Source organism: Melospiza georgiana, chromosome 4 (assembly GCF_028018845.1).
Source record: "Melospiza georgiana isolate bMelGeo1 chromosome 4, bMelGeo1.pri, whole genome shotgun sequence".
Taxonomy (NCBI): Eukaryota; Metazoa; Chordata; class Aves; order Passeriformes; family Passerellidae; genus Melospiza; species Melospiza georgiana.
This window is the reverse complement of record NC_080433.1, coordinates 68,171,257-68,184,843: the sequence shown is the minus strand read 5'-3', so window position 1 is coordinate 68,184,843 and position 13,587 is coordinate 68,171,257. Positions and strand designations below refer to the sequence as shown.

Genomic DNA, 13,587 nt, shown 5'->3' with positions numbered 1-13,587 from the left:
AATTAAAATATCAGTTAGGTCAATATGAAAATCTTCAATGAACCCAAAAAAATTAGATAAAGACTTTTGTTCAAGCAGAAAAGTCTCATTCCATTTTCTGATTATGCATGTAACTTCTTTTTTTTCAGTCAGTTTCACAATTAAGATACTTTCCCAAAACAAAAATAAGAACTATGATTTGAAAATAACAGTAATGTATTTCAAATATTTCACTTCTCCCCATTTTCCATTAAAACTTCTACCAAATCCTATTCCAGTACATTATCAATTTTTGTCTTTGACAAAAATCAGATGACAAATTAATTCCCTATGAACACGGAAATTCCAACTAAATAAATTCAGAGAACCATAGAATAGTTTTGCTTGGAAGGGACCTTACATATCATCTGGTTTCAATCCCCTTGCATTGGGCAGGGACATCTTCCACTAGACCAGACTGCTCAAAGCCCCATCCAACCCAGCCTTGAATGCTTCTAGGGATGGGACATCCACAACTTCCATGGACAACCTGTTCCGGTGTTTCACCACCCTCACAGCAAAGAATTGCTTAATCTAAACCTTCTAATTACTTCTAATCTAAACCTGCCCTCTTTCAGTTTGAAGCCATTCCTCAGGGCTGCTCCCAATGCATTCTCCACCCAGCCTGTTTATGCTTGGAATTCCTCATGCAACAGGAGTATCAATTTGAAAAACTATCTGACAGGGTATCAGCCATCAGCAGATGAACTATAATACTTGGAAAGCATAAAAATATTTGCCCGAAGTTTTAAATCTTTGTAGTCATCTGAATGAGGTTCTGAAGACTACACTTGTTTTGGGCCAGAGTCAGAAGAATTGCTGTAATTGTTAAACAAAAATATTTAACACTGAGATTCAGCCAGGGATTCTCTATTTCAAACATCTAGGAACTAATTTTTAAGCATTTTAAATACTGATTCTTTGATTTTCACACCTGGCATACCCACAAACTGCTGCACTGCAAGGCTGGACAGCAGTTTGTTAAACCAGGATCTTTGCCTTTGCCAGTTGACCTGTTTTCTTTCTCTCTGCAGTTCTTGCTATAATAATCATTTCATCCAATGTCCAGATGAATGTGTCTAATTCTGGAAGGAGTGTTGTTTTTTTCTAGCAATGCATTTCCCCTGTGAGATAGGAACACTGGAAGGTTATTGTGTGCTGGAAACCACTGCTTGTTTAGCCAGAAAGATAAATATTATCTATATTTCTCGTTCTTTCCTATGCATTGTATTGTCCTGAGAGCAGTGGGAACAGTGGAAGGCAAAGGCAGAGACCTTGCCAAGCCCCATGATGTGATGAATGACTTCTCACATCCCAGGGCCTGACGTGAAGAGAGGCCACAGAGGGTCACACTGCTGTTTTCAGATGTTAAAAAGGCTCATCACCCTCCCATCACTTACATTTCCAGCACAGGAAGAGCTCCCCCATGCAGGATCCACACGGGAACACACAGCTCTTCCATGGAGTACTTCCCTGCCAGAACACAGGCCTCCTGCCCAGGAAAGCTGGTTTTCTGCATCCTGGCTATCTCATTTATGAATCTTCTACCAGAACTGTGGAATGATATGACCACAAACTACCTCTCAGCCACAGGGAAAAACATATTACCAGATTTCAAGCCTTCTGGACAGCGAGTGTTGTGTGCTTTCTCTTCTCCCATTTCCTTCCCTCCTCTTCACCATCACGTGCACACAGGCAGAGTAAACTTTCACTATTCCCCCACACATTCCTAAGGAGCAACTTAAATATGCCACTTGTGCATAACCAATATGAAAATCCCTTCCAGTCCAAGATGGGGCAGGAGCTGCCTGCAGATGGGATGCAGCAGGATAAGGAGGGGAAAGCAGCATTTGCTTCATGCTGCCTGTGTATGCAAGGGAGCTTGCTTGATGGATTTCCCTGTATGGAGTTTTTTTCTTTGCCAACTTTTGATTATCTAAATGCACTCTCAAAAATTACACAGGAGAGATGGAAAGAGGGAAACAGTGAGGTCCCTTATTCTGTGTGCTTTTCACCAGCTGGACCACTCAGTGTACAGCCACATGGCAGCCAGGCTCTGGAAGGGGACATGGGATGGGTGCCAGCATCCAGCCATCCATGGCAGCAAGGAATGGTGAAGGGGACAGTAGGAGACACAGACACAGCTGGAGCCAGGCTGGCAGGCAGATTCTTTCTTGTCTCAGCTCTCTTGGGTCATACCTGTTTATTTACAATCTACCCTTCAAGCAGACATGGGCAGGAATAAATAACTGTCTAATCTGAGGCAATCGGAATTTTGCTAAGCATGGTGCAAGAGCTCTTAGCATTTCACCTCAGTGTGGGTTATAGCTCAGTTCCTCAGGCCAGTGAGCACAGTCCTGTCTCCTGTGGGAAACAGGCAGTCACAAACCCATATGTGGGCAGTCACAAATCCATATGTGTGAGTAGAAGCCATTCTGGGAAACACACAGAGACCTTCAGCCCCATCTCTGACTATTAAAATGCTCACCCTGCTGCAGAAGACCAAGGGCACTCCAGTTCCCCCTCTGCTGTATCTTGCAAAAGCAAAGAGAGAAACCAGCAACCACCCTGCATGGCTGCACACCCCAAGGCTTCTGCTCCAGGAGAGACACAGCAATAGTTTTACACCTGGCCTCACAAATGTGTCCAACACCCAGTCAACCCCAACACCCAGAAGGCTGATCTTACTAATAAAGCTTCTCATCTAGAAAAACTGAATAAGATTTTACTCTGGGCATCTCAGTCAAATACTCAGCACTGTGCCTTGGAGCTGCTCCCTCTGAGTAGGCAGAAAGGAGGAGGGGAGGAGGTGATGGGGGTGAAGGCAGGGCCATCATCCATCTGATGCTCCCCTGCTGGCACCTTCAGCAAGGAGCTGGGGACAGGCAGGCACACCACTTCCCTCCTGGCAGAGGAGCAAGGCATCCCCTCAGAGGGTCTGTGGGGAATGCTGGTCCCACTGCAGGGCTGGACACACACAGGCATGTTTGTCACCCCAGAATATGGAAAACTGGGACAGACCTTGGGCATGTGCTGAAGCACTTGCACAGCACACAAAATTTTCAGAAGGTCAATGCAGAAGTTTGAAATAAAGTGGGGAGGGGTGGGATGCAAGACAGGGTAGTGTAAGGTAAAGCTTGCACCTGAAGGGAGATGGATTCCTTGTCTGCTGTCACTCAGGGCTCCTGCAGGTTGAACTTCAATAGACACAGTCTGGAAAAGTGCCATTGATTTCCCTTCCCAAGGAGATGCTTGTGAAACTCTCACAACCAACATTAAAATCAAAGTGCTAGAGAGGAGCAGGGAACAGCCACTTCTGTTTAGTTCCCAGGATGGAAAAATATGGCAAGAGGGATGTTATAAAGACTGTAACAATCTTCACTTTGGTGTAAAAGCCTTTGGGAAAGTGCCTGAAATCCCTTCCTGCTCTCCAGCAACTTTCACAAGTCACTCATGCCCAGTCCCCCAGGACACATCCTGCTTTCTTGACTGAGATGCTCACATAAAAGACATTGTTCACAATAGGTCATGAGCAAACACTACAAGGCAGCAGTCAGTGATGTCCTGATTCCCTGGGAAGACCAAGGATCCCCCTCAAGTGGACAGAGAGGAGCCTTGGGGAGATCTCAACCAGCAGAAACCACATCAGCACACAGCATGCCCAAACAGAAAGCTGTGCTGACAGCAGCAGGATGAGGATGAGGAGCCAACAACCACAGCGCAGGGAGCCCAGAGTGACGCAGGTGAGCTTGGTGAGACACAGACCAAGCCCACAGTGCCTCAGCCTGGAGCTGAGCTGAGCCCAGCTGCCCAGGAAACCCTGATGCACAGAGGCAGCAGCCACTCCAGATGGCTGCAGGAGACAGTGGCCAGGAGCCTGTGGCTCTGTGCCTGGCACTGGGTGCCATCTCCAGCCCCAGCCAGGACCTCTCCAGCTGCAGAAGGACAGAGAAATCTCTGATCCTGGGCTGGAATAAACAGGTACAAACCCTAATGCTCCCACAAACCCCAGTACTCCTCTCCATGAGGGTATACACACCTCCAGCATGGTCTTATTTAAGGCAAAGGTTTAGTGAGAGATACATTAAAACAAAACAAAGTCTTGCAAAAAACCCACTTCCTTGACCCTTCTCCTTTTAGGAAAAGAGTAAAATGTGTAGCTGTGGGACACATCTGAGCACTGAAGGGACCTGGAGAAGGTCCCATGGGCATGGACCTGACAGATCTCTGTCTTCTTGGTGCCACTGTCCATTGGCAGAGCCCAGCAGGAATTGAGTGACACATGCCATGGCTTCCAGTTTGCAGGACTGACCTAAGGGAAGGAGGAATGGAGGAAGACTACCAGCCTAACAAAAAGGCATCATCCTGACAGCCTAGGAAGGTCTTTCCCCATGGAGCCTGCTAGTGAGCTCTGACAGATGTCAAAGATTGCACTTACAGGGTTTGTCCTATGTTTATCCCAGAGGTGAGTCCCAGCTGGTGGGGGAAAAAAAGGTGGGAATTACACAAACATTCCAGACACATTGCACTCTGTGCACCTTTCATGCCCAATGAAAAGGCAGGAAATGTTAAGACAAAGAAAGGAAGCATGTTAGACAGACTGAACCTTTCATCAGAGACCATTGAAATTCTCATAACAGGGGCTGCTCTGAAAGGTTGCTTATTCTCAGAGGTAAGACAGTGCCATTTCCTTCCCTCTCCATGCAGCAAACACTCATGGCAAATCTAAACCACAGCTGTGGGGCATGAGACACACAATGCAAATGGAGGTTGCCTCTGAATCCATCCCAGCTGCATCACCACAGCTATTATCAGATTGAAATCATACTTCAACCAGTCAATATGCAAATACTGTAGTATTGCACCATCATAAAAAGCTGTAGAATTTCAAAAGAAGTGGTTTCCAAAATCCAGATCAAAGCAATAATAAGGAAAATGGGACATGACGCCGGCCTGACAGTCTCGCCCTGTTCTACCTAAAGAACTAACAAATGTGGAATAATCAGTGTGGGAAATGGAGAAATGTCCTACACACCAACATGCCCAAGTACCGACTTATAAATCATTTTGGCTTGTTGGTGTCATGTCTCATTTTCCCTATTATTGCCTTGATCTGGATTTTGGAGACCACTTTTGAAATTCTATAGCTTTTTATGATGGAGCAATGCTACAGTATTTGCACATTGACTGGTTGAAGTATGATTTTCAATCTGATAATAGCTGTGGTGATGCAACTGGTCACCTTTGGTCTTGAAGGTATATCTCTTGTTATATATATACACTATAAATATTGTGTATATGTTACATATATATATATATATAACTATATTATTATACACAACACACACACACACACACACATACATATATATATATATACGCAATTGCAAATATTAATTATTTATAAGAAAAATACCTGCTAGAAATTTCTACTTAAAAGCAGTTTACATGGACAGATTTTGGCAATAAATTCCACAGATAAATTATGCATATTAGAATAATATCTTTGGACAGAGAAATCAGCAAATATGTGCAACACTCTCACTGAAACAATATTTTTGCACCCTTTAGCCATTTAAAGGTTTCCTTTATTCCTTGACTCCAGTGCTGGGTGAATGCCATAAGAAAGGTTCACTCACAGATGCCAGCCCCCCCAGCAGCCCCAGGCCTTGGACAGTGAATTTGCTGAAGCAGAGATCATTTTTTCACATCCCCAGCCCAGCCCAGCCCAGTCTGCCCCACACAGACCCGCAATACCAACAATGCCCTGTCTGTCCCACAGTCAGATGTCACCTCACAAATGTGGGTCAGGCCAGCACGCCATGCTGGCTTTGATTTCTGTTATTTGGGGCAATCAAGGCTCCTTTGCAGGGGGGAGCAGCCCCCTGATGAGGGGAGAAAGGATTTAACTGGAGATTACATTTCCTCTGCAAATTTGCAAGAAAGGCTCATTTAGGCCTGTGTGGACCTTCTACCTCCTTTCATCAATCCCTGCCTGACTTCATCTTTGGCTGGGCCATCTGCTGGTGCTTATGATGCCCACAAATTGGTGATGACAGCCAAAACCATTGAAATTTAACATCTTCCCTAGCGAAACCCAGTCTGTAAGAGGCTGTCAACTGCAAACTTCCCTACCTTTCTCTTTTAAGGCTGGCACTGTTCATCAGTTTCTGGTCACGAGGTCCTAAAATCACAACTCTCTAAAATTTGCAAACACACACCACATGAACCTTGGGGCCAGGCAAGAGCTTCAGTAATATAGACAATGCACTGGTCAACATCAAGACCTAGAAACTCATATTGCCTCAATAACATCCTAAGTAAGGCTCAGATCTGAGATATTCAAACAGGCCACAGCACTCATAAATCAGCCTTGGTTTTGCAAAGCTCACTTTGTGGAAGAAAATCCTAAATACAGCAGAGCACAGTCAGGGTGCGCTCCGGAGGCTCTGCTGGGTGAAGGCATTTTTAGTAAGTGCTGACCCAAGGTGAAATTTTTATGTGCTATGAAACCCTCATGCAGCTGCAAGATATTGCTGGGAACCTCAGAGGAAAGGAGAGACTGGAAGATCAAGGGTCTTCCCCATTGCTAATAACTCCCTCTCCATTGCTACCTATTGCCAGACTCGGGTTTTTAATTTAAGGGTCCCTAAGAGAAGATTTCTAAAATAATCCCAGGAGATAACTGGACTCCCATGAGCAAAAGTTTTTCCACACTTTAATTTTAAACAGACATTGATGGACGTCTCCATTCTTCCAGAGATCAGAGGAGGGTGCAAGTGGGTGAGATGAAAGGTTTTGAGGAAATAGCCTGCAAAAGACTCAAGAAGCTGACCTGGTTCTTGGGCTGATGCTGGAAAACAGAGACACAAATTTGCTCTTCTCTAACCACGGCATTAACATCACTTCCTGTGCATTATTCACTTCTACTGACTCACTAAAAGCTTCCTACACTTCAGCATAACTGGTACAGAAAGTAGCCATGCCTGAGTTTCTGCCACTCACTTACCACCCTGATTACACCTCAAGCAGCATCACCACATAAATTCCGGTCTTTCTTTTCCTTCCCTTCCTTCATGTCAAACTCAAACATGTTTTTATTCAATAATGATCTGAACAACAAGAATTTACAACGAAAATGTCCATCAGAAATGTAAGTGATCCTAATGAAATTAGGTACTAAGTCACAATCTGTATTTCTAAAATGCAGTGGTTAGTAACAAAGGTGGAATTGGACAGACTTTAAACAACTTTTTATCAGTGCTGAAAGAGTGTACAAATACCACTTAAAATAGTTGAAAACTATTTTTTTACAACCTATCACAGCAACCATTCTAGACAATATACAGTATATCTAAGAATAGTAGCAGTCATAGATGGAAACTGATAACATTTGGGGACTGAAGGTTAATCCGTTCTTGAAAAAAAAGGAACAATGGAGAGTGAAATAGAAACTCAAGTCCCATTAAAGAAAACTATTTTAAGGGCAGAATGATGAGTTTTAGCATCAATCATGGGAAAACAGTTCAAAGTTTTTCTTAAAAGATCTAAATTTGAAACCTTGGGAAAAAGGAACTGTTTGCAGTGACAGCAAAAAAAATCTTAAGGGATAAGAACAAATACAGTATAAAGATAATCCGTTTGTATTTTCTAAACACTACAAATCTGACTGTTCATTTTGAGCTTTCTGTGATTAAGGTCAGTAAAGACTCAATGTTCAGTCAAGTTTATCCTTATTTCTTTATACAGTTCCAATGTACTTATCTGCCTGTAAATCATGGTACATGCTCTCAGCACTGAAGGTACATTGACATAGATTAAAAAAACCAACTTGCAGATTGCAAATAAATCCAAATAGAGTTGTATAAAAATTTTGAAATTGTACTGGTATTGGCTTGATTTTTTTTTTTAAAGAAATTATATTCTATTCTGCATATTACAGAGGAAAAAACCAAAAGAGGATCATCCCTATCTACCAGGAAAGCTGCAAGCAAGCCAGGCGAGCCCTGATGCTGCTCCCTGAACACGCAGCCACCCCTTGGCTGAGAGGAGGCTGAGCAGGTGCCTACATTAAACCAGTGCACACTTTGTCAGTTTGCATTTGAGCAAGCCCATAAGTGCCTTGCCAGTTCAAGGACTTAATTACATTTGAAATAAGCTAATTCAAGGAATAAAAGTCTGCCAAAAGTAATAAAATTGTTTGCTGATGTATCAAGTCAGTCGTCTTACATAAAAGAGTGTATTTATATGCAGCGTGGGTCTGGTCCTATTCAGTCAGTGATTAAATACTTACTGTTTGCAGGAATAGGGCCAAATCTGAGTAATTTTAAATATTTGGGGCGAAGTGCTAAATCCTAATGTGTCCAATTTGACTATGCAAACTAGGGAATATTATTGCCTTTGTTTTACTTATGAAATTCAGAGGCACAGGGAAATAAAATGCCAGATTCGGGGTGCCAGAGAAGCCTCTTGTAGAAGCTCTTGTGCTGCCCAGGCAAGTGGCTGGTGCAGCACATGCTGCTCCTCTCCCGTGGTGCTGGGCAGCAGAGGGACAGGTGGGCACAGGGCCGAGAGCCCCTGCCACAGCCCCCGTGGCTGCACAGTGCTCTGACTCCCCCTCTGAGTGCCCAGGGAAATGTCCAAACAAATTAGCAGAAAGCCGGGGGCTGATTTTTTTAATCAGAATTTTTTTCTCATCCAGCCCTTGGCATATGGTTTCATCCAATTCCCTCCCCTTTGAACTCTATGCTCTTGGATGCTGCTGGCACCTGTTCCTGTAGAATGAAGGGGCACTGAAACAGGGCCTCACTGGAACTTGCAAAGATTCAGAGCATTTTAATATACTCTCTGAGCAGGTGAGTTTTCACTGCACATACGTAAGTCTCCCTTTGTCCCGTGTTCCGTGCAGCATATCAAAAACCTTGCTCTGTGCCCCAGCAAGACCACCTTTAAAGTCTTATTTTTAAATGATAAATTCTCAACCAGTACAGATTGGCATTTTTCAGCATCATTAAACTGTATTATTTAAGATTCCAAGTTGCTTCAAATTATTTCTTCAGATTGTATACTCTGGGATTGATTTTTCCTGTGCTATATTTAACATAGATAATTGTAATGTTTTAAAATACTCACATATTTCAAAATATCTAACCAATTAAGTGTGCTTAGCTCAAGAATACGTCTGCTGCACTGTGCACAGCAAATAGACAGGGCTCTTGATATGGTTTGGCATGGGTAGGTTTTTTATCAATGCACGAATTTGAAAAGAAATCACCATTGCAAGTTTGACATAAATTAGGAGTCTGGCTCGCACCTTGCACTGTGTATACAAGTTAGTTTTGCAAGTTCGCCTTGTGGATTTCCCTCTGTGTTCGTGCTTTGAACGCGGCCGATTTCTTTACGCTTGCTGAGCACGGTGGCTTTAAAGACCCCCGGAATGTCTGGGCTGCACCCCGCGAACATCGCAGAGCTCGGGGCATCACCCCGCGGGTACCGGGGCAGCGCCGGCAGCGCGGGAGCGCGCACCGGGAGCGCGCACCGGGAGCGCGGCTCTGCCGGGGCTCCAGCAGCGGCTCCAGCAGCGGCTCCAGCAGCGCTCCGGGGCTCCAGCAGCGGCTCCAGCAGCTCTCCCGGGCTCAAGGAGCGGCCCCGGGGCTCCAGGAGCGCTCCGGGGCTCAAGGAGCGGCCCCGGGGCTCCAGCAGCGCTCCGGGGCTCAAGGAGCGGCTCCGGGGCTCCAGCAGAGCTCGGGGAGCGATGCCGGGAGCCCCGGAGCGCGGCTGGAGCCCCGAGCTCTGCTGGAGCCCCGGAGCGCTGCTGGAGCCGCTGCTGGAGCCCCGGAGCGCTCCTGGAGCCGCTGCTGGAGCCCCGGAGCCGCTCCTTGAGCCCGGGAGCGCTGCTGGAGCCCCGGAGATGCTCCCCGGGCGGGCAGCGGCAGCAGCTCGGCAAAACCTGAGAGCGGACATGGAGAAATCCCGGGAGGAGCAGAGGTGGATTTAAAGATGCCGCATTTTGCTGGGTCAGACGCAAAACAGCGACGGGAAAGCCACTCTAGGCCACCTGAAAGGTCTGGCGCGCAGCTGGGGCGCTGCTCCTCAAGCTGGTGCTTCAGAATTCAAAACCCTGTTTCAAAGGGCGAGATGCAGAAGAGCATCCCCGGAGGAACAAGCTCTGTCCTGCTCCTCACCATGCAGGACAGCCGGACAGCCCTGCCCGCCACAGAACCCTATCCCTGAACCAGCAAAGGCTCAAACACGGGCTGAAGGCTTGGGGGGGAAAGGCAGCAGTGAGGAAAGGGGTGATTCTGTCATTGATGTGGCCGAAATACAATTTCAAAACCCCAGCATTTAAAATAGTGCCAAATGGAAATCCCGGATTCTTTTTTCCCTCTGCACATCTGTGGTTCAGCAGGTTGAATGCAATTGACCTAACCTGAGTGTGTATTATGGGCGGTAGGATCTAAGGTTCTAAGGGAAAAAATTATCTGGTGAAGTCATAAAACTTACATATGTGGCTTTTCAGAAAGGTCAGTAGTATTTCGAAATCAAAAGTTTCCTATGAATCTGGTAAAACTGTACTGTTAAAGCTTACACATAGACAAAAACGCCAGGATGCCTTATACTTTGTGAAAATGAGTATTTGATGTGTTTGGGGTTTATGTCTTTACAGTAACAATTTCAATTAGAATTTTCACATAACTCAACTATTCAATATTTTACCTGAAACTTAAATTTTGAGCTGGAACATATCAAAGTCGGAAGTTTAATTCCATCTTTAGCCAGGGACTGTCACACAGTATCTGCTTTTGAGCAACGTGTTTGAAATAAACCTTTATTGTCATTTTCTCTGAACTCCAATTGCCTACTGCAGAATTTGTTGTTATGATTCTGTAGCATTGCAAACTCCAAACAGACACAAAGAGAGAAGAAGGATTAGCAAATGTAGCCTTAACCAGTCTCCCGCCGTTATGAATTAAAAGATGTTTCCCACATGGAAGTTTTCCACGCGGAGGAGTGGAGATGTGGCTGTTGCACGGCACGGTGCTGGTTTCCAGGGGCACTCTGCAGCCGGGAGCAGCTTCCCACAGCAGCGTACCCGCCTGCGAGGCCCCCCTCAGCCCGGGGCTGTGCCCCTCTCCCAGAACAGCCCCCAAACAGAGACACTACTTGCTGAGCAACTTCGCCTATTCGTTCTTGTTCACTCTCCTCCGCCTGGCCGCTTACGAAAAGCAGGGGGGTTTTTATTAATTCTGGGCACGACCTTCCACCTCCAAGCTACCTGTGAGTGCCTGACCCCCGGCTGTCGCCCCCGGCACCTGCAAGGGAGCAACAGGCGGGCGGACGGCGCACACCGCGGTGACACACGGCGGGGACCCGGTGGCAGCGCCAGCTGCGGCACCGCGCGGCGCCCCGGGAGAGCGGGATGCGCTCGGCGCTCCGAATGCCTGCGAAAGTGGGAAAGGGACAGACCGCCAGCAACTTGCGAGGCTCTAGAGCCGGCCCAGGCCCGGCTGAGGAGCGGGGACTCGGGATTTCCTCTGCTCCGGGCTGCGCCTGGCGGGAGCCGCGCCGGGGCCGGGACGGGGCGCGGGCGGCGGTGCCGGAGCCCGGGGCAGGTGAGCGCGGCCCCGCACGGACGGAAGGGGCGCTCCGCACCGGGGCTGCCCCGGGGCACGGCACACGAACCCGCCCAGGGCTCCCGCTCCCCCCATCGCCCGCCTCCCCGCGGGACGCCCCGGGACCGCCCGGGACGAGCAGCGCCGAGCGCGGCGGGCGCCACCACCTACCGTGGTACTCCTGGCCAGGCACGTAGGCGGAGGGGTTGCCCGCGATGTGCAGGGCGATCAGCACCTCGCCCTGCTCGCCGTCGCCCTCGAGCTCGCCGTGGTGGGTGCAGAGGAAGAAGAAGGGCGAGAAGCGGGCGCGGGGCGCAGCCGCCCGGCCCGCCGCCAGCAGGGCACCCAGGGCGGCCAGCAGGCAGGGCCAGCCCCCGGGGACGCCCCGCCGCCGCTCCATGCTGCTGCCGCCGGCGCCGCTGGGGCATCCAGGGCACGGCGGGGCCGGCGCCGCTCCGCTCCGCACGGCGCGGGACGGGGCGGGACGGGGCGGACGGGGCGGGCGCTGCCCCCCGGCGCGGCGCTGCGCGGAGCGGAGCTCGGCCAGGGCAGGGGCGGCCCCTCCGCGCCCCGACAAGGCTGCGCCGTCCCCGCCTGCCGCTGCCGGGTGCGGGGCACGGAGCTGGGAGCGCGAGGGCTGGGAATAATTTATTTCCCCCGGTGCCGGGGTGGGAGGGAGGGGAAGGTCCCTCCCCTCCTCCTCCTCCTCCTCCTCCTTCTCCGCCGCCGCCGCCCGCTCCTCCTGCTCCTCGCTCTGCGCGCCGGTGCGCGGTGCTGCCGCCGCGGGCACGGGGCTGCGAGCCGGGCTTTGCCACCACCCGCCCTTTGTCTGCCGCGGGTCCCTGTCCCTGCCCTGCCCTGCCCTGCCCCTGCCCTTCCGTCCGCGACCCGGCTTCTGCTCCTGGCTCTGATCCTGCCCTTGCCTCGGTCTCTGCCTCTGCCCCTGTCTCAGCCCCTGTCTCAGCCCTTACTCCCGACCCTGACACCTGAGTCCCTGATCCTGCTCCCTCCTTGTTTCCTTGTCCCTGTCTCTCAGGCTCAACACAAATGTCTCTACTTCTATCCCTTTATCCATCCTTTTGTCCCTCTGCTCTGTCCCCTGTCCTATAGCCCTGTCCATGTCCTTGTTCCTCTGTCCCTGCCCCTGTACACCTGCCCCATTCCCTATCTTTTTGCCCCTATTCTTCTGTCCCTTTGCCTCAGCTCCAATTCCTGCCCTGCTGCCCCTGTCCACGTCCCAGCCGCAGCCCTGCCTCTGCTGTACCTGCACCCACTGTTGGGGAAAAGTGAGATTTTTACTGAAACCTTCTCCACTGCCATTTCAAAGTGATGCACATGCATCCCCAGAGGAGGGTCGGGCACCCCTGGAGGGGGCCAGTGTGTGTGTCCTGGGGAGTGCAGGTCCCTGGGAGAAGGGTTTAACTCCCTGAAAGTGTGTGCCCAGGCCCTTTATCCCAGCAAGAGGGGCAAACCCAGAGGAGACCAGAAGGGAAATGAGAAACTGAACATAAAACACTGGCAAGTCGAATGATTCATAACACCATAAATTTTTAACAAAGCAGGACTGACAGAGGGCATCAGGAGATGGGAGTAAATCCACAAGGGTTTAGAGCATCCCCCATGCTGCTGCTGGATCCTGCCCAAGGGCCAGAGCCCGCCGGGGTGAGCGGCAGTGACATGATGGAATTGGAAAGGAGAGCCTGCCTGCCAGCATTGCTGAAGTGCAAAACTGGCACGGGGCGGGGGCTCCCTCCTGGACTGGTTTCAGTGCCAGAGGGAAAGGTTCCCTCCACGGAGGCACAATCCACAGGGATGGCACCAGCAGCTGCCCCACGTCCGTGCAGGCTGCCTCCCTCCCAGCCGGCTGACGGACACCCCGTGGGCAGGGACATCCTTGCCATCTGCCCAGCCTGCTCCTCTGCTGGCTCTGCACTGAGCCTCAGCTCTCCGCCAGCAG

General features: G+C 49.4%; 1 protein-coding gene across 2 annotated transcripts in view; it reads right to left on the bottom strand.

Annotated features, from left to right (window-relative positions):
• The window catches only part of RELN (reelin), a 283,413-nt gene extending 271,383 nt beyond the window's left edge, over positions 1 to 12,030 (bottom strand). For both annotated transcript variants that reach the window (XM_058023699.1, XM_058023698.1), the window contains exon 1: positions 11,802 to 12,030. In XM_058023699.1, coding sequence (XP_057879682.1) covers positions 11,802 to 12,030 — 229 coding nt within the window. The remainder of the gene's footprint in view (positions 1 to 11,801) is intronic.
• Between the last annotated feature and the right edge of the window lie 1,557 nt (positions 12,031 to 13,587).